Below are 20,386 nucleotides of genomic sequence, written 5' to 3'. Positions count from 1 at the left end.
TTTAGTTTTCTACCATGTTTGGATAGTAGTTGCTTACATAGAATGGTTAATCAACTAGAATCTTGAAAGCTAAAACTTGAAAGTAAGGACATACTCATTATTGCTTTTTCAGCAAAAGGAAAACCATAACCTCACAAACCCTGCATAGTCTAGCTAAAGTGGGTTAAATATACCTGTTGACGGTTAAGTCTTGCTGAGTATTAGAATACTCAGCCTGGCTGTTGAAACCCTTTTTCAGGTATGAGTCTTGAGGACCAGGTCGCTAGTTTGACCTATCCCTGCTCTTTGCCTCCTGGCTGGTCTGTAGAGTGGGATTCGTCTTCGGCCGGCAATGACCATGACGAGTGATACCTTGCTTGGGCTAGCTTGGTATACTTTTGCGACGTGTTGTAGCCATCGTTGTCTCTTTCCGCTGTTTTCAAACTCTGAAGTTAAAGTTATGGTTTGTATAACTGCTTTTTAAAGTTTGTACTTGTAATAATGTTTTAGAACTGGTTTGTAATCATTTTATGCCTGTGTTGTAAACTTGTGGTTGTAATATCTCTGGACTCGCCTTCGTGCGGGGTATGCTTGTTCGATCCGAGAACCGGTGGTTGTATCGGGACGTTACCCGACAGACCAAGAATTGTTCCGTTTGAAGTGCGTTTGTGCCAGTGTTGCCTTTATGATGATGGCCTGCGCACTTGAGCCGGGATAATTCAGGTGGTTCTGCCACAATCTTGACTAAGTCGGCCCAGTTGTGGATCTGGTCCGCGGGCAAGTGCTCGAGCCACGTTCGTGTGGCATCAGCAAGGTGAAGAGGAAGGTTGCGGATGATGACCGCGTCTTCCGTCGCACCGCCTAGCTGGCACGCTAGGCGGTAATCGTTGAGCCAGACTGCGGGATCGGTCTCGCCCGAGTACTTGACGAGGGTGGTGGGTTGTCGAAAGCGCGGGGGAAAGGAAGCGGTTCGAATCTCCCGGCTGAACACCCGGGTGCCCGGAGGCTCCGGGGACTCACCCCTGTCGTGCTCGGGGTTGAAGCGTCCACCCCGTCGAGGGGTGTACTTTCTGCCGCTGACGATGTGGCGGGCATCGCCGCCTTCGGCGTGCCCGCGTGTGTCGAGGAGCCGTTCCCTCGCGGGAGGCATTCCGATGCGGTCGTGCACCGAGGGTGCCTTTGCACCGGGGGCTACGGCTGCCTTGCCCTTCGCTGCTGGTGGAGTGTGCACCGAAGCCTCGTGGTCCTGGTGCGCAGTCCCACCAGGCAGCTCCGGGGCCTTTGAGCGCATGCGAGACACAGAACTCTCGGCTTGCTGCACGGCAGCTTGCTCGATGAGCGCCTGTGCCTCGCGGCTCAGGTTGCGGCCCGAAGGCGTCGATGGCTCGGGCATGGCTTGGAGTAGGTAGGCCACAGCGACGAGTTTTTCGCTGGCCGTCTTCAGTTCCGGAGGTTTGTCGACGTTATCGTCGGCCAGGATGCGTTTCTGGGCAACGCGCGCCGCCGCCTGGGCGTGCGCGCCACGTGCGGTGCGCTGCTGCTCGAGCGCGGTGCGCAGCTCATGTGTCTGCCGGCGTTGCTCGTCGAGCTTGGCTTGAAGCTCTTTGAGCTGTGCCAGCTGTGCTTGCCGCGCCACCGAGCTTGACAAAGAAGAAGGGGCCGCAGGCGGCCCCACCGGTTGATTCGCCTGCGAGTCCACTCCGCCGTCCCCGTCGTCGCCCGGGGCGTTGTCGTACTGCTCGTCCGCAAGGTCTGCCATGAAGCACTCCCGGGCGGGGTCATAATCCCCCTCGCTGGAGTCCTCAGAGCAAGTGAGGCAATAGGCCATCGCGAGTTGGAACGAGCGGAATGCATTGGGGTCGTGGACCCCGGAGTAGTCCTCGGCCTCCTCGGCCGTGAAGTTGTTCATGAAGAAGTTGACGTCATCGGCGATCGAGCTCGCCGTCTCGAGGTAGGATTCGTCGGGGGACGACGTGATGAGGTTGCGGATCGACAGGAGGTGATGACCCGGTAGATCCTCATACTCGGTGAAGTTAGAACTGATCGAAGAAGCGTAAGTCGCAGTATTGTGCATCCCGAAGGGGAAGGGCGATGGCGAGGTCGAGCCCCCCTGGGAGGCACTGGTACTGCGACAGATGATGGTGCCAGCGCAGACGACGCCGAGGCATGTGTTGACGATGCGGTGGCCCCGTCGGCCGTGATGCCGAGTTGCGATATGCCAGCCTCAACCCACGCGGGGGAGCTGGGACATGACGCACGGCGCCGCTCCGCGCGTGCTTGTCGAGAACGCTGGCCCGAGAGCCTGTTGCGCCGGGCTGGTGAAGTCGAAGGAACAGGGTTGCGTCTGGGCAAGAGGAGCTGCATGAGGTAACCGTTGCCGGTCGCTCTGAACTCGAGACTCCCGAACCAGATCACTAACCCCACTGGGAGCAGATCCGAAACGCCCATGGGGTATGGGTTGGATCTGCCCGCCATCCCTGGAGATCAAATGGGAACAAGAGAGAAAATGTCACGCAGCGGGCCCCAACCTGGCGCGCCAACTGTCGGTGTCCCGACCCGGGGGTCCGGATCCCAACTAGTAAATGCTGCGTGTTTTCTCGTCCCAGATGATGATGCAAGAGGCAACACAGTAACGCACGGTTTATCCTGTTCCGGCCGCGGGGCCGTACGTCCAGCAAAGGAGGTGTGCGAGTGCACTGTATTATCTTACACCCGGAGTGCTTGTAATAGGGGGTACAAGCAATGCGAGAGAGGGAGGGAGGCTCCCAAGTCTATGCTAGAAGTGGGGTTTGAGCGTGGCCAATAACGATGTCGGAAGCTAGGAGCAGGTGCGAGTGCTCTGAGCGGTAAGTGTATAGAGAGTCGACCGACCTCTTTAAGGGATGCCCGCCTCCTCCTTTTATAGACACAAGGAGGGGCGGGATACATGAGTAGGGGGACACGGAAGTCGCAGTCTTCCCCCGAATCGTGGGGGTGCAGTGGTCAAACACTGTAGAAAGTACACTATAGGGCATGGCATTTGGCGTGGCGATCGTCCTGGCCATCGTCCTTGGTCTCGCAGAGATCGCGCCGGCGCCCTGCCAACCCCTGTAGGCGGAGTGGTCGTTGCTGTAGGGCGTACAGCTCTCCAGATGTGGCGTTCCGTGGGCACTGCGGGTCTGGATCTTGTGTACTCCAGCAGCAGCGGGGCACGCGGCGGTCCCGGACCCCCTGGACGGAGTGCTGACGTGCATACTTAGGGGGTCTAGGAGACACGTGGAGGTCTCGGACCCCTCGAGGGGGGAGGTCCGGGCTCCTGGCTGTGAGTGATGGGCATCCCTCTCCGAGGGGCTCGTGGTGGCACCGGACCTCCTCCCAAGCAGGAGGTGGGCCCGGGGTCTTACATGTGATGATGTAGAGTCCGGACGGCCGGAGTTGGCAGAATAGTACGGGGAGCAGTGACGGGCACGCTCCATCCCGCATCGCAGGTTCCACAGTATCGCCACAGCGCCCGGGATGGCGGAGCAGTGACCGGAGTTGGCGGATGGGACTCCGGTCACAGCCATCGTGGGAAATGGCGGTCTGACACCGTCTGTCCTGAGCATTGTGGAGGAGTGGTTGGCACTTAAAGCCTCCGTACGACGGGCGGGTAAGTTGCAGGGTTGTTTGTCCCTTGCGCCGAGGGGTGACCTCGAGCGAAGCGGAGATGTGCCGCCCGCTCGAGGGTAGGTTCGCTACCCTCGAGCGAGGCGGAGATGTGCCGCCCGCTCGAGGGGTCTCGACAGGAGCCCTCGAGCGAGGCGGAAACCACCCCGCAGTCCGAGGAGAGCGTGGATGGGCCGCACCGTGTCGGTGGGCCACGTGTTTGAGCTTCTTTGAGTCCTTTCCTTTCTTCCAGACCGGAGGGAGTCCGTGGGCCCTTGTGGGCCCGGTTGCCTTAGCATGTGTTTGCGTTTTAAAGCGATCTTAGTATCCCGATTAGAGTGTCCCTAATCGTGGTACCCGACACCAAGGTTTTCAGCGCATCAGGATCTCGTAGAGTCCTACTAGCGCCTCCTTCAAAGATCAGAATCAGTTGCTAGCTTAGTTTAGTATGTATTTAAGAGATAGTTTAAGAGATTTGTCTTCCGACAGAAGTTAGGTTCAGACACTTTCTTATACACCTAGAAAGCCTCATATATCAAACACCAATTTTAGACACGTGTGTATGAGATACAAGAGATAACTTTTATTTCTCTTCTATAAAGATATAAAAAACTGACGTGGTATCATCAATGAAACAGTTTAAGTTCTAACCTTTTCTAAAGCTGCATTCCGGCAGCGGGACGAACTATACACTGCGTTCGGCAGCCAGATTCAGCTCCAGACCAATAGTATTTTCCTCTCACACCACTCCAGTCACCAGCTCCAGCTCCAGCCAGCCAACAGTATTTTTCTCTCACATCATTCCAGTTCCATCCTCCAGCTCCAGCCTGCCCAATAATCGGCACCAATGTGTCCAGCTCGAGCTCTAGCTCCAGCTCCAGCGGCGGCATGTCCTTCTGTCCAATGTGTCCATACGCCACCGACGCTAGCTGCAGGCATGCAGCGCGGAGCATGTCATCGTCTGCTCGTCTACCTGTCCGGCTGTCCTCTACCAACGTTGCCGTGTCGGCCCGACGTCAAACATGATCGAAGGATTTAAATACCCAAAAAAACAAGTCGAAGGATTTATATTGTAAAAAACTTAAAGCACATTTAAGTATCACGGTCCCTCCAAGGCAAACGATCCAAAATGATGTTTGCAAACACAAATACAAAATTCAGTCGCGTTTTGTCTTGTCTTTTTAGGGTGGACATTTGTGTTCTGTTAGATTTCGTCGAATTTAAGTTTGGCAGCTACCCACAAGGAAGCAAATAAAGGACGATCGAGACAGCTAGAGAAGAAAGGGGCATTTGAAAGCAGCTAAAGAAGGGGGGGACATCTCCCTCTGAACCAGGGAATCTGATGATACTGCCATACTGGCATGCAGCTCTCTCTCTCTCTCTGCCGCTACTAAAACGTTCAACAAACCCCTGCCCCCTCCAGATAGTAGCCTGCAAATCCCTTTCCCCGAATCCGCTGCGCCATCAGCATGCACCAACTCTTCTTTTTTTTCGTTTTCGATTTTTCTTTTCTTTTGTATATAGTATATAAAAGGAGGAACGCATTAAACCACTTGGCATGGCTGCAATTATCACCCAAAGAGAAAGAAAATCCTCATGAGCCATGACAGTGAAGTGAGCCATGTGCAAAGGAAAAAAATCCCAATCACCCATAGCCTGGTTTACTTTCTATAAAAGGAAACCCATTGCTATGGTAGAACATATAGATAGAGAGCTAGGTGGAGAGAATGACAGCACAAGTAGAGCATTTGAGCACCAACAGTAATAACTGGTTAAAAGGAATCAAGAATGGTTGAAGTAGACAGTTTCATTTTTTATAAGGTAATAGTAGTAAAAGACAAGCCAGAAGTCCAGTCCAAGTTCGGTGAAAGCCTGAAAGGAACCTGAAATCTGATGTGGAGGTAAAACCCCTCACCAAACCTCCATCCATGGCTCTGCTGGCTAGGTAAAGCAGAAAATCTGGCGCAAAAGCTTCCCCTCGCCTTGCCTACTGGGCGGCATTGACTATTGAGGGAGGGGAACTTGGCAGTTGGCACTTGGCAGTTGGCACCCACCACCTCCTCTCGTCTGCTCCGCCGACAGAGCAAGCAGCAGCCACCACCACCGCCTCCCAGGTTCCCACGTCCCTGCCATCCTTTTTGACTCCGGGATCCCCTCTCCTGCCCGCCTGCCGAGGATCCCCCCACGACCTTCCTACTACTTCCCCCATCCTTCCGATCTCTCCACGTTCCTCTGACCAGCCGAGCGTGAAGTGAGAGAGAGGGAAGGAAGGGAGGGAGGCGGCGGCGCGGGTGAGGACCGATGGGGAAGGGGAGCGTGCGGGCGCTGGCCCTGGCGCTCGCCGTGCTCCTCGCCTGCTCCGGCGTCGCTGTTGTCACGGCGCAGGACACCGAGCGGATCGAAGGTACGCGGAGCGATTTGTGTTTGTTTCCATCTCGCTCCTGATCTTGATTAGCACATTCCTGTCAGTTTCTACAAGTCGAGCTATTTGTTTTGCATACCTTGTTGCCTTTAGTACATCTTGTAAATTGGTAAAAGAACAATTTTGGCATGTATTAGTATGTCAGTTTGATCTGCTAGGCCTCTGAATCTTGAATTCATGGGAATTCCATCCTGATTTCATATGCTAATGGATTAGCAGATAAGCTGAACGCAGGTGGATCCTTTGGCATTCAATGATACATGATGATAACCAATTAATCATGATTCGTTCAGTTTAGCACAGGTGCAAAATTCATTTTAGAGCTGTATTTTGCTTAGCTAGCATACCTTACTTTTGAGTTTTGATCAGTATGCTTTGTGATCCTGTGATCCCTAGCATGGTTCTACAACTAGGTATATTCTTTTCCCCATTTTTGTGCACCCCTAATGCTGTGGCTAATAAAATGCAGGAAGTGCTGGCGATGTGCTGGAAGATAACCCTATTGGGAGGCTCAAGGTCTTTGTCTATGATCTCCCCAGCAAATACAACAAGAAACTGCTGAAGAAGGACCCTAGGTGCCTGAACCACATGTTTGCTGCTGAGATATTCATGCATCGGTTCCTGTTATCAAGCGCTGTTCGAACTTTTAATCCCGAGGAAGCAGATTGGTTCTACACACCTGTATACACAACATGCGATCTGACTCCTTCGGGTCTTCCCTTGCCTTTCAAGTCTCCTCGAATGATGCGTAGCGCAATCCAGCTGATTGCCACAAACTGGCCTTACTGGAATAGATCAGAAGGCGCAGATCATTTCTTTGTGACACCACATGACTTTGGTGCTTGCTTTCATTATCAGGTACAAACACTAGTACATTAACTAGCTGTCACATGCATTTATTTATCTTACTAATAATGAAGATTAGATCTTTGGCGCTAATAGTTTAGTACCAATGTACCAAATAGCGAATACCAGCGTTTGTAACAACTGGGACATACATACCTAATTGTGACACTGAACATGGGGGCGATATCAGTATCAAGATCCTTGTTTCTGTATGACTGAACTAATCTAGTACAGTGACTTAACTAATTCAGGCTCCACATGTTCTTTGTCCCTTGTAGAAGAAACAACATAACAGAAATAATCATGATTGTAGATAGAAGAAACAACGTAATAGAAATAATATATCCATGATTGTAATTACCTTATATGTAATGCTGATATCCATATTCATGGTTAACTAACAACATATTAGAAATAATCACTTGCTAGACCTCCAATTGACGCCTTCTGTTTATGGCAGTTTCAGTATCTTGATCTTTCTGTAACAAGAACTTTCATTGTTTCAGGAAGAGAAAGCAATTGGCCGAGGAATCCTCCCCTTGCTTCAGCGTGCTACGCTGGTTCAAACCTTTGGACAGAAGAACCATGTCTGCCTGAAGGATGGATCCATTACCATACCACCATTTGCGCCTCCCCAGAAAATGCAAACTCACCTTATACCCCCAGATACCCCTCGATCCATCTTCGTGTACTTCCGCGGTCTGTTCTATGACACTGGCAATGATCCTGAAGGTGGTTACTATGCTAGGTAAATCATCTATATGTGTACAATTAATGCAGTGGACACCTTTATATATCTTCCCATTGTTTTGTCTAGTGTCTGATGACAATGCATGTTCTACAGAGGAGCTCGCGCATCAGTCTGGGAGAACTTCAAGAACAATCCTCTCTTTGACATCTCGACTGATCACCCACCAACATACTATGAAGACATGCAGCGTTCAGTGTTCTGCCTGTGCCCATTGGGCTGGGCACCATGGAGTCCTAGGCTAGTGGAAGCAGTGGTCTTCGGCTGCATCCCGGTGATCATCGCAGATGACATCGTCCTGCCCTTTGCGGATGCCATCCCATGGGAGGAGATCGGTATGTTCGTTGCTGAGGAGGATGTCCCGAGGCTGGACAGCATCCTGACATCCATTCCCACAGATGTTATACTGAGGAAGCAACGGCTCCTCGCGAACCCATCGATGAAGCAGGCCATGCTGTTCCCCCAGCCTGCTCAGCCAGGAGATGCATTCCACCAGATTCTAAACGGACTTGCACGCAAGCTCCCACATGGTGATAATGTCTTCTTGAAGCCCGGGGAGAGGATCCTGAACTGGACTGCTGGACCACCAGGCGACCTGAAGCCTTGGTAGCATCTTGCGGATCTGAGATGGATAAAAGCTTTTTGGGAAGGAAATACTGATAAGATGATGATATAGTGCACCTTTGAGTTACCATGGATGCATAGCGCTGACCACAAGCCAAATGTACATGTTTTATATGCTCTTTGTTCTGTAGCTGTTATATATACCTCATATCTTCGTTTCTTTTTTTCTCTCTCTTTATCCTATTCATTAGATCATGAGAATGCCAGGCCCTGTCAATCATATGTGGATATATCATCATAATAAAAAATTAAAGATTTTACTCATGCTGGTTGTCTGACCTCGTTTCATTAGCAGAGATGTACCTGCAACAATCCTGCCATGGTGTTTGTGGTGTTCCACATGGCTAATTTTGATCCCGTTTGATTTGTGCCTCATAACAATTCGATGATGAAGGTGAAACTGCTGTCTGAAGCAAGATCATAGGGAAGTCTGTCTGATTTGCTGATCAGGTAGCTTGTCACTTCAGTCTTTAACTGAATGTTGCTTAGTTCTGAAGGAATGTTGGAGCAAAATGCGCATGTGATGTGAGCGCAGTAAGCTAGAGAAAGATTGCTGGTTGTTGGTGCCAATAGGTAGGTAGATCGATCGGGAAATGAGGTCAACATCAGGGCCTTTTTGTACATGAGGCCATCAGCTGGTATTACTGAGCTATTGCACCCTTCACCTGCACTTGGTTGGGATGTCACGAACTGAATGATAAAGGATCGTAGTTCAGAAATATATCTCCGAACAAGGTTTCCACTTGGATTTGGTGCTGTGCTCCTAAATGCCACAACCATTGGAAATGGTGGGAATTTGTCAAAAACCATATTTCCAGGATTTTTTTTCTGTTCTGAATTTTTGCACAGCTCTTGGTGAGATTCGGTTCGCCTCAATGCAAAATTTTAAGTTAAATTCGATCCTGGATAAAAGTTTTCGGTAAGGTACGAATGGTTATGAAGGTCAACGACACAAACAACATTATTCTGGTGCGTCGTGACCTAACTAGCTGGAGAAGGCGACGAAAGAGGCCACCTAATGGCAGGTGAGCCAAGTCAAAGTATAGTAGCCTAGTAGGCACCGAGGAGAAAAAAATAAAAAGATGGCATGAATTGTGACACAAGCAAAGCGATACTGGAATGAGGAGGCCGTACAGCTGCATAACCTACATTTGGTGGGTGCTTCCTGCTTTCTTTTGCTTGCTAGGACACCATGCTCGTCTGTCGTATCACGTTTTTCATAAATAATCATACGGTTGTCTTGGTTAATGAAGCAAGAACGTGTCAACAGGTTTACTCCCTCTAATTACAAAATATTGATATACTCGTCAAGGTAAAACTTTGACCAGTAATTTAATTATACCGTTTAAAATAAATAAATAGATATTGTAAAATTGAATTTCATAATGAAGCTGACAACATTAACCTTGTGTTGCAAAACTGTTTATATTATTAGCTATTGATCGCTAAAGCTTAAAAAAATGATTTAAATTTGTGATATCAGAGATAGTACTATTTCGTAAAATTTCTTTATCCAGGACGAAACACTAGCACATGGGAACGCAAATTCATCGGTCTTGCTAACTCAGGGAAACCTGGTCCCACTACCTCCCTCCACCGCCGACAGCTGAGCTGAGAGCCCGCGAAGCAGCGGCGTCGGCGTGTCACCGTCACCACCAACCTCCCAGCGCGCTCCCACACCTCTGCCATCCTCTTTGACTCCGCGTCCCTATTCTCCCTGCCTGCCTGCCAAGAATCCTGCCAGCTCCCACCTCCACACCCTCCCGACTCGAGCCTCCATCTCTCCCCGCTGCTCCTGAGTCCTGAGCCGCCGAGCGTGGAGGGAAGGCGCGGAGGCAGAGGTGCGGACGGCAGACTAATGGGGACGGGGAGGGCGCGGGCGCTGCCCCTGGCGCTCGCCTTGCTCCTCGCCTGCTCCGACGTCGCCGTCGTCGCGGCGCAGGGCACCGAGCGGATCCAAGGTACGCGGCCCCTCGCTCTTCCTTCCTTCTCTTGCTTGCTGCCACGCTCTGGTTAGCGGATTACGCGTCGCCTGCGCCGGGCGGTTGCTCATCTGGGTAATCCGTGCTCCTCGTCGCGTTTGTGGTGGCCAGAATGGATCTGATCTCGCGCGCGGGATCCTGTCAGGCCTTGGGAAGACGAGCGGGCGGGTGGTTGGGGGAGAAAGATCAGCTCTTTAACACAGATGCTTCCACGCTTCCTTTGTTAATCCATGAGCGAACTACCTTCAGCAGCGTTCACAACCAATTCCATCCTGGCAAGGGACATGATTGCCAGTGCTCCAAGATCTTGAGATCAAACCTGCTATTACTATGTGATGCATGTGCAATTGGTTATGATAGATCCTGCCTTGCATATACTGAGCAGGCGAGCAGCTGAGCATAAATGAAGTTTGATTCTTTTTCAAAATTTCAAGTGTGGCTGAACTCCGAATAGCATACTTCTATTGACGATTAGCAAACTTTGTGAGTAGTGCTATTTTTATCGTTTCGGATTGGAGTCCACTAACTACACTTATCGAGCTTCTTGACTTAATAAAACAGTCAGGGATCTCTCAAATTTTTTACTTGACGTGATATTTAGCTACACCCTGGCCCTACTAAAAGATTTCTGCTCGTCAAGCTATCCTTTATGTTCCATGGTTTGCTTGTGTGCCTACTTGCTGTATAGTTTCAATTATGCTTTGTCTGAAGAAAATAATTTACTTTTTTTGGGGAAAAAAACTCTTTAGTTCCACGGTACTAGGATCATGGTATTGTTGTGCATAATCCTCATACTTTCTCTGCGGCTACAATTAAATTCCAGGAAGTGCTGGTGATGTGCTAGAAGATGATCCTGTTGGAAGGCTCAAGGTATATGTCTATGAGTTGCCGCCCAAGTACAACAAGAATATTTTGGCAAAAGATTCAAGATGCCTCAAGCACATGTTTGCTACAGAGATCTTCATACATCGCTTCCTACTGTCGAGTGCAGTCCGGACATTAAATCCGGAAGAAGCCGATTGGTTCTATACTCCAGTATACACAACATGCGACCTTACACCATGGGGCCATCCCTTGACCACCAAGTCTCCACGTATGATGAGAAGTGCGATTCAGTACATTTCCAAGCGTTGGCCCTACTGGAACAGGACAGAGGGAGCAGATCATTTCTTTGTCACACCACATGACTTTGGAGCATGCTTCTATTTCCAGGTGAGTCATAGAGCCATGAACCATGAACCCTCCTACATATATATTGTTTATCAACGCAACTTGGTATGCAAACTCATAACATGGAATTCCAGCCTAGTCATTTCCCAATACAGCATCTGCTATCCTTTACTCATTTTTGCTTTAAGCATCATCCATTTAACATCATTCAGAATTCCTATTGTTCAGGAAGCAAAGGCTATTGAGCGAGGTGTCCTTCCGGTGCTGCGCCGTGCTACGCTGGTCCAGACTTTTGGGCAGAAGCATCATGTGTGCCTCAAGGAAGGCTCCATCACCATCCCACCATATACTCCTCCTCATAAGATGAGAACTCACCTCATTCCACCAGAGACCCCTCGGTCAATCTTTGTCTATTTTCGTGGTTTGTTCTATGATACTTCAAATGATCCTGAGGGTGGTTACTATGCAAGGTATGCACCTAAAATTGAATTATGTTACTGACAAACATTCTTAATGAATCATTGATCCGAAAGTCTTGATGCACCTACCATATGCAATGCAGGGGCGCCCGTGCCTCAGTGTGGGAGAACTTCAAGAACAACCCGATGTTCGACATCTCGACAGACCACCCACCAACCTACTATGAGGACATGCAGCGTTCCGTCTTCTGCTTGTGCCCACTGGGCTGGGCCCCATGGAGCCCCCGTTTGGTGGAGGCTGTGGTGTTTGGCTGCATCCCCGTGATCATCGCCGATGACATTGTTCTTCCCTTTGCGGACGCGATACCATGGGAGGAGATTGGTGTCTTTGTGGCCGAGGATGACGTCACGAAGCTGGACACCATCCTGACCTCCATACCGATGGAGGAGATCCTTCGGAAGCAGAGGCTGCTCGCAAACCCATCCATGAAGCAGGCCATGCTCTTCCCACAGCCTGCTGAACCCAGGGACGCCTTCCACCAGATCCTGAACGGGCTCGCACGGAAGCTGCCGCATGGTAAGGGCGTGTTCCTGAAGCCCGGGCAGAAGGTGCTGAACTGGACTGAGGGAGACCCGGCCGATATGAAGCCGTGGTAGGTATAAACATGTAGTGGCATGGAACCATCACCATTCGCCATGGCTGGTATTCTTTTGTAAACGACACAACCATACGAGAGGCTGATCATACAGTTGAGGATGATGCTTGTGAGTGAACCACAGCATTAAATGTGAAGCTCCTTCCCTTCCTCCTACTACCTGCTTCTTTTTGAGGGACCGTGTATTATATTATACAGTTGCTGGTTTACAATGGAGGAAGTAGCTAACTCTAATCCAGAAAACCTGCTAAATGCTTGTGCGTTTCAGAACTGAATGCTGATTTAAAATGGCTCCATGTGTTCTTGACTTCTTGGTGTGGTGGCAAGTAATGAAGCAAGGACAGAACCCAAATGTTTGGCTTCCAGAAGCATTTATATAGCTTAGTAGACATATGCATGCCTTACAGAAGCACAACCTGGTACGAATAAGCATAAGACCATACACAGAGTGTATATTCAGTGTTGCTGATGATTCATGGGGCGGCGATCTTCCAGATTCAGAGAAGAAGGTAGTCCATGTCCATGTCCCTGCCATCTTCCAGATTCAGAGAAGAAGGTAGTGCACGGAGTAACTCTGTATGGTGCCCTGACGAGACCCGCAAGAGTGGGGATGCATTGCCGGGAGATACATGCTGAATAATTCTAAATTTGGACGGCCAGCGTGCACAAACGCGGGGATAGCTCAGTTGGGAGAGCGTCAGACTGAAGATCTGAAGGTCGCGTGTTCGATCCACACTCACCGCATCTCTTTTTCTCAACCTCGTACTATTTTGTCCTTTTGCGCCTTGCACCATTTTTTTTTAAAGAAAGGACTACTATTGCGCCAAAATTTTACCAGTTAGATATTTTGTCCTTCTCCTTTTGCAGGTTTTTTTTGAAAGAAAGCAGGGCCACTGTTGCGCCAAAATTTAACCAGTTAGGAGTTGTGCTACGGTCTACTAGATGTCTCGATCAATAAACTGCTACTCCCTCCGTCCCAAAAAAATATATAAATTTCGCTTTCCGAGAAGTCAAACATTTTTAATTTTGGTTAAATTTATATAAAAAAATTACAAATATTTGTGTCTTTAAATTAATGTAGTATAGAAATATATTGCATAATTAATCTAAATATACTAATATTGTAATATATATTAGTATTGTTTTATATAAATTCGATCAAAATTAAAATTATTTGACTCCTAAAAAAACGAGATTTACATTCTTTTTTAGACGGTAGAGTACCAATAAATGCATACCTTTGCAGTCTGCAACTCTGCATGCCATTTCTGAATTCTCGATTCATGTGAGAAGATTTTTTTTTGATCACATGTGAGAAGATTTTTGATGTGAGACAAGACGGAAGAGCAGCTCTCAGCCGTCGGTCAGTCGGTGGGCTTGCCAGGTCATCATCAGCCAGCCCAATGTCCCTAGTGAGAGGAGCGCTTTTTTCTTTTTTATATTTTTTAAAAATAAAAATTTCAAAAATATATGGCTTGTTCGGCTGGCGGATTCAGCCGGATTCAGCCAGCCACAACAGTATTTTTCTCTCACGCAAAATCAACCCAGCCACCAGCCAACCAGTCAGCCAACAGTATTTTCCTCTCACGCGAAATCAGCCAGCCAGCCAGCCGAACAAGGCCATATGTCCGTTTTGAAATATTTCAAAAATACCCCCCGGTCGCCCTCCCATAGGGCGACAGGCCTTAAGTATAATTTTTTTCTTCAAATTCGCAATGAGGTCCCTGGAAAAAAAGGCCCTGTCGCCCCCCCCCAACGAGCGACAGGGGCCTGTCTGTAGCAGCACCGTCCAAATTAAACCGGCTTAAATGCACTAACCATCATCTTAATACTTAATCAAGTTACTGTGCACTTAAAACGATGTAACCTGACAGGCTGTCGGGTAAAATCCCGATTAAACTACTGTACTCCAGGATCACAATTGCACTTAGACCCGTACGAAGACGAGCACAGGTGTTACCAGCAACAGAAATCTTCAAATTAATTTACAACACCGGTTTTACATAAAAGTCTTAAATACAAACAACAGAGTTCAAACGCACAGCGGAAGTTTAAAACTGAGTTCGAAATACAATACGATAGCTACGACGACGATAAAAGGTGAGCTCCACATCCTGCCCACCGATGTGACGCCAACCTGCCCAATCTTCACGGGGAAGACGGGGCCCACTCGACGGTCCAACCTGGAGGGAGTGGCTGTCCAAACCAGGACGCACAGATCTCCTCGAAGTCCGCCGGGACACAACCTGCTCAGAAGGGTTACAACAACAACCCTGAGTATACTAATACTCAGCAAGGCTTACCCGACTCTGGGTATACTTAGCCCATTACCTAGACATGCAAGGCTTTTTGGCTCTGGAGTTCTTTTGCTGAAAAGCTACTATAAGTGAATCCTTACTTTCAATATTTTAGCTCCATTTAGTATACCAAGTATTACTAAGTTCGCCTATTCATCTAAAACACACATGGTGGAACAGATTATCTTTTAGCAACTCCAAACCAGTCTTTTCCATTCCGTTTCCATTCCACTTTCTTACTACGATGTGACAAAGAGATCAAGGCTCTCATAACCGCGAGTCACGGCGAATCGATCCGATTTAACCTTGCAAGGTGGACCTAACTCACACGACACATGTAAGCCCCGTCGGGCCACGCGCGTCAACTGTTTCCACATTACCACGGCATCTGAACTACGCCTGCTAAAACCCAGGTGATGGGCCCCTCGCAGTGAACTCCCGGAGAACCCGGAGGCGGCATCCTATCCAACACCCACCAACTCCCACGCCCAGCGTAGCATGGCGGAATTCAAATCACCGCTGTAAGGTGGTACACAGCTTACCGGTTTCGACTACCTCCTACTTCCGGTATGTGGTTAGTACTGTTCAATCCTCGATCAGCACTGCCAACAACGGAACGGTCCTCAATTGACACAGGCGGAGCTAACTTTCCATCCATTCCAAACCAACTCATTTCCGCCCGGTCTCCATTTCTTTTTACTCAACAATTCATTTCAAACCAAAGCTAAGGGATCAAGATCCTAAACTCGCGAGTGACAGTAATCACTCGACTTCTACCGAAATCCTATTTAGCAAAGCATATCTATCGACACCTGCATACTAGTATAGGCCCACGGTACCTAGGGAACATGCATACTATGGTTCCATTCAACTCCTAGAACATAAATGCACAATACTTAATTAAACAATGAATACTTTAAATTATGGTTATGCTCCGGGGCTTGCCTTGCAAGTCAGCGGGGTTAACTAGGTCTGCTGGAGCGTGCTCAACGGCGGCCTGCTGCTGCTCCTCTGCTCGTGCCTCCTGGACCGGCTCAACGATCAGCTCGTGGACAGCGTCGGTCGTGGCGTCTACACGAATAAAATATGTCATGCAATAGATAGGACACAGAGCAATGCATAAGAGCTTACGATGCGAAAACAAGGTTTAAACATTTAGCCTGAAGTGTTTCCTTCGAAAACAACTACTAAAACGACTTAGGTTAGCATGGATTAACAGGAATTTGCTTTGCATGCACGAAACAAAATAACTAACCCTAGCAAGCCAGCGAAGTATAAACAGATCTACCAAAAGCGCATAGCAACAGGCCACGAAACTTTTACAGTGGATTACACATGAAAAGAGTAAGCCACTACGAATTTTTTATAATTTTTAGAGTAACAAAACAAGTGGTACAAAATAAACTAAGTTAAACACAAATTGAATTTTTCATCAGAGAAAAAGTGATAAAATGCATGATTAAGTATTTTTCCTCTGAAGATCCTGATTTTAGAAACCTAACAAAATTTGTTTGGCATTTTTCGCATTTTTCTGTGAATTTCTACACAATTATGAATTATCAGCTGAAATAAATGAAAGAAAACATAAAAGTTAAGGGGGGGGGGCACTGACAGCCGGGCCCCACTTGTAAGGGAGCCCAGGCCCAGCTCCAGGCGCCCCCCTTCCCCTGCTTCGCCCGCGCCCGCGGGCCACGGCCGTGGCAGGCGCGGCGGCCAGGGCAAGGCGCGGCGGCGCCCTCGCCGGCCCACGCCCAAGACCCGCAGGCGGCCCGAGGCGCGCGGTGGGGCGCGGAGTCCCGCGCAGGGCGGCCCCGTGGCGCTGCGCGCGGCGCGCAGAGCCGCCCGCGGCGGCGTGCGGCGGGAGCGGCGGCGCTCAGCGGTGGCGCGGCCTTGCCGGCCTGCGCGGAGCCCGGTGGCGTTGCTGCGGGGCGGGGCTAGCACCCACCGCAGCCAGGCAGCGCCGGCGCGCGCGGTGGCGTGGCGCGGGGACGCGTGAGCGCGGCCCGCGGCGTACGCGCGGCGGCGGCACGGCGACAGCGGCGGCGCGCGGCTGTTCCAGCGGCGGCGAACTCGGCGGCGGCGGGAGCGGGCGGCGGGAGCCTCAGCGAGCTCGGGCGGCCCTAGGGCGCGCGGCAGCGGTGAGCGGGCGGCACGCAGGGGGTGCGGCGGCGGGCGCACAGAGGCGGCGGCGCGTTCCGCGGCGGCGCGGTTTCGAATCGACGGCGGCGGCCGCGAAATCGGGTGGAGAACAGGCCGGTGAGCGAGGGGAGGTCGTAGGTGAGCTCACCGTGGTCCAATTTGAAGCGGAGGATGGCCGGAAGAGGGTGCTCGGCGTAGAGGTCGAAGCTCGGCGATGAACGTCAATGGCGGCCGCGGCGGGGGTGCCTGATTCGGCCGTGGTGGAGCTCCAACGGGCTCGCGGAGGTTCGTAGGAGGTGAAGGACGAGGTTGCGCAGCTCTGGGTGCGTGGAAATCGATCGGGGCGACGAGCTCGGCCAGAGGAACGTCGACGGCGAGGTCTGCTCGCTTCCGCTCGCTGCCCCGAGGAAGGAGAAGGGAGGAACGGGACGGGACAGGAACCTTCGAGGTGTTCGCGAGGATAAGGACGCCGACGCCGAGGTCGGGCGCGATTGCCGACGCGTGGAGCGGCGCCGACGAGCACAGTCGCCGGTATGGCCGGCGAGCGCCACAGTGCGAGCAGGAGATGCACTGTTTCTTCGTTTAAATGATTTTTGCCCGAGTTTGACCAGTTGAAACTCAAATTTTCATATGGGAACATGAAATTTGGCCAAAATAAAAGTTGTAGAGAAAAAGAAAATCTACAACTTTCGTTTTGGGTGAAAGTTGATTTGAGGCTCGGATCAAGGACAAAAACGAGATCGAAACAGCTAAGTAGATGTTTACTGCGCGAACGCGATTAGCGTTAACGACGAATTTGAGTCCACGATTAGCGAGTTAACTCTTGATTAGCGAGACGATTAACACAGGGGTGTTACAGCCTTCCCCCCTTAAAGGAATCTCGTCCCGAGATTCAGGCACAAAGGAATAAAGACAGGCAGAAGGGGTTCGAAGTTGTAGTACCTGGATGAGTGTTCAAAAATTTCGGATACTTGGATTTCAGAAATTCCTCCTTCTCCCAAGTCGCTTCATCTTCGGAGTGATTACTCCATTGAACTTTGTAGAATCGGTTGGTTGTGCGACGAGTAACTCGATCCTTGCGATCAATGATCTTGATAGGATGCTCAGAATAGGTGAGATCAGACTCTAATTGAATCGAGTCACTTGCCACCACTTCAGTCGGAATTCTAAGGCACATTCTGAGTTGCGATACATGAAAGATGTTATGAACTGCAGAAAGATTTGCTGGAAGATCCAACCGATAAGCCACAGGACTGCATCGTTCCACAATTGGATATGGACCGATGTAGCGGGGAGCTAGCTTTCCCTTTATTCCAAACCTTTGCACACCTTTCCAAGGTGATACTTTGAGATAGACGTGGTCACCGACCTTAAAGACGAGTGGATCTCTTCTTTTATCTGCATAGCTCTTCTGTCGAGATTGCGCAATCTTTAAGTTGGCTTGGATAAGGCGAACTTGTTCTTCGGCCTCTTGAACCATGTCGGGCCCAAAGATTGTTCTTTCCCCAGTTTCAGACCAATTCAGAGGTGTACGACATCGACGACCGTATAAGGCTTCAAATGGAGCCATTTTGATGCTTTCTTGATAACTATTGTTATAAGAAAATTCAGCTAATGGCAAACATTGATCCCATTTCTGTGGATAGGTCAAGACACATGCACGAAGCATATCTTCCAGAATCTGATTAATTCTCTCTGTTTGGCCATCTGTTTGAGGGTGGTAAGCAGAGCTACGAATAAGATGCGTTCCCAAGCAAGCATGTAATTGCTCCCAAAAACGAGCAACGAACTGAGTTCCTCGATCGGAAATGATAGTCTTTGGCACACCATGTAAACAAAGTATGCGATCCATGTACAATTCCGCATATTGCTTAGTCAAGTACGTCGTCTTAACTGGAAAGAAATGTGCCGACTTGGTCAATCTATCCACTATAACCCAAATAGAGTCGTAACCCTTTTGAGTTCGAGGTAAGCCGACGATGAAATCCATACTTATATCTTCCCATTTCCATTCTGGAATACTCAAGGGCTGAAGAGTCCCAGCTGGTCTGAGATGACTGGCTTTAACCCTCCGACAGATATCACACTCCGACACATACTTGGCTATTTCCCTTTTCATCCGAGTCCACCAAAATCGTTGCTTCAGGTCTTGGTACATCTTGTTGCTACCCGGATGAATTGATAATCGTGACGTATGGGCTTCATCAAGGATCTGTTTCCTGAGCTCAAAATTCTTAGGCACCACTAATCGGTTCTTGAACCATAACACATTCTCAGTATCTTGGTGGAAGCAATTCACTTTAGGGTCTCCTTCTGATAGTCTTCTCTGAATTTCCTTCACCCCTTTATCTAGCTTTTGTGCCGCTATGATGAGATCGCGAAGAGTAGGAGTAAGCTCTAAATGAGCCAATGTGCCATGTGGTACAATACTTAAGTTCAGCTTTTCCATTTCAAAGCAAAGAGACTCGCTTAATGATATAGCTGAAATGCAATGACAGTGAGCTTTGCGACTTAGCGCATCGGCAACTACATTCGCCTTGCCAGGATGATAATGCACTTCGAGCTCATAATCTTTAATCAACTCAAGCCATCTTCTTTGACGCATGTTCAAATCAGCTTGAGTGAACAGATATTTGAGACTCTTGTGATCCGTATAGATGTTGCACAATGAACCTAAAAGATAGTGTCGCCAAATCTTCAGTGAATGGACCACAGCTGCTAATTCAAGATCATGAGTGGGATAGTTTTCTTCATGCCTCTTGAGTGATCGAGAAGCATAAGCAATCACTCGGTTCTCCTGCATCAAGACACAGCCGAGTCCTGTGCCCGAGGCATCACAGTAGACATCGAAAGGTTTTGTAGTATCTGGTTGGGCCAAGATTGGAGCAGAAGTGAGAAGTGTCTTCAATTTCTGGAAAGCTTCCTCACATTGATTACTCCAATAGAACTTGACACCCTTTTTCAGAAGTTCAGTCATCGGCTTCGCAATTCGGGAGAATTCTGGAATAAATCGTCGATAATACCCAGCTAAACCCAAGAAACTGCGGATTTCAGGAACTGAAGTGGGAGCTTCCCAATCGAGTACATCCTGTACTTTACTGGGATCCACAGAGATGCCCTCAGCAGATATGACGTGACCGAGGAATGGTACTTCCTTCAGCCAGAAGTCACACTTGCTGAATTTGGCATAAAGCTGGTGCTCTCTCAGACGCTGAAGTACTATATGAAGATGATGAGCATGCTCTTCCTCATTCTTGGAGTAGATTAAGATATCATCAATGAAGACCACGACGAACTTGTCTAACTCCGGCATGAATACCGAATTCATGAGGTACATGAAATAAGCTGGAGCATTGGTTAATCCAAAGGACATCACCAAATACTCGTATAACCCATAACGAGTAGAAAATGCTGTTTTTGGTATATCCACCGGTCTGATTTTTATCTGATGATAGCCAGATCGAAGATCTATTTTTGAGA

At 49.3% G+C, this 20,386-nt stretch overlaps 2 protein-coding genes and 1 non-coding gene across 4 annotated transcripts; all 3 read left to right on the top strand.

The window, feature by feature from the left end:
- The first annotated feature begins 5,605 nt into the window (after positions 1-5,605).
- LOC120697938 (probable glucuronosyltransferase Os01g0926700) lies at positions 5,606-8,505 on the top strand. Its single transcript, XM_039981325.1, has 5 exons — positions 5,606-6,007; positions 6,495-6,883; positions 7,378-7,619; positions 7,716-8,274; positions 8,317-8,505. The coding sequence occupies exons 1-4, from the start codon at positions 5,905-5,907 to the stop codon at positions 8,227-8,229; spliced, it is 1,248 nt and encodes a 415-aa protein (XP_039837259.1). The 5' UTR covers positions 5,606-5,904; the 3' UTR covers positions 8,230-8,274; positions 8,317-8,505.
- A 1,419-nt stretch (positions 8,506-9,924) lies between these two features.
- On the top strand, positions 9,925-13,266 carry LOC120697937 (probable glucuronosyltransferase Os01g0926600). 2 transcript variants are annotated; one of them, XR_005684618.1, is made up of 5 exons: positions 9,936-10,204; positions 11,049-11,437; positions 11,624-11,865; positions 11,958-12,579; positions 12,739-13,266. XR_005684618.1 is itself a non-coding variant. In XM_039981324.1 (4 exons), exons 1-4 carry the CDS (start codon positions 10,102-10,104, stop codon positions 12,469-12,471), a joined length of 1,248 nt encoding a protein of 415 aa, XP_039837258.1. In that variant the 5' UTR covers positions 9,925-10,101; the 3' UTR covers positions 12,472-12,722. The 2 variants fall into 2 exon arrangements, 1 of the variants encoding a protein (XP_039837258.1); XM_039981324.1 differs by lacking the exon at positions 12,739-13,266 and having other exon boundaries at positions 9,925-10,204; positions 11,958-12,722.
- On the top strand, positions 13,142-13,214 carry TRNAF-GAA. Its single transcript has one exon. It is a non-coding gene; the product is annotated as a tRNA-Phe (tRNA).
- Positions 13,267-20,386: the final 7,120 nt, after the last annotated feature.

Source organism: Panicum virgatum, chromosome 3K (genome assembly GCF_016808335.1).
Source record: "Panicum virgatum strain AP13 chromosome 3K, P.virgatum_v5, whole genome shotgun sequence".
Classification (NCBI taxonomy): Eukaryota; Viridiplantae; Streptophyta; class Magnoliopsida; order Poales; family Poaceae; genus Panicum; species Panicum virgatum.
This window is presented reverse-complemented; position numbering and strand designations above follow the sequence as displayed.

Coding starts and splice junctions, on each gene's coding strand:
- LOC120697938 (XM_039981325.1), top strand. CDS start 5,905: ATGGGGAAGGGGAGCGTGCGGGCGCTGGCCCTGGCGCTCGCCGTGCTC. Junction 6,884..7,377: donor GTGCTTGCTTTCATTATCAG/GTACAAACACTA, acceptor TCATTGTTTCAG/GAAGAGAAAGCAATTGGCCG. Junction 7,620..7,715: donor GAAGGTGGTTACTATGCTAG/GTAAATCATCTA, acceptor CATGTTCTACAG/AGGAGCTCGCGCATCAGTCT.
- LOC120697937 (XM_039981324.1), top strand. CDS start 10,102: ATGGGGACGGGGAGGGCGCGGGCGCTGCCCCTGGCGCTCGCCTTGCTC. Junction 10,205..11,048: donor GGGCACCGAGCGGATCCAAG/GTACGCGGCCCC, acceptor ATTAAATTCCAG/GAAGTGCTGGTGATGTGCTA. Junction 11,866..11,957: donor GAGGGTGGTTACTATGCAAG/GTATGCACCTAA, acceptor TATGCAATGCAG/GGGCGCCCGTGCCTCAGTGT.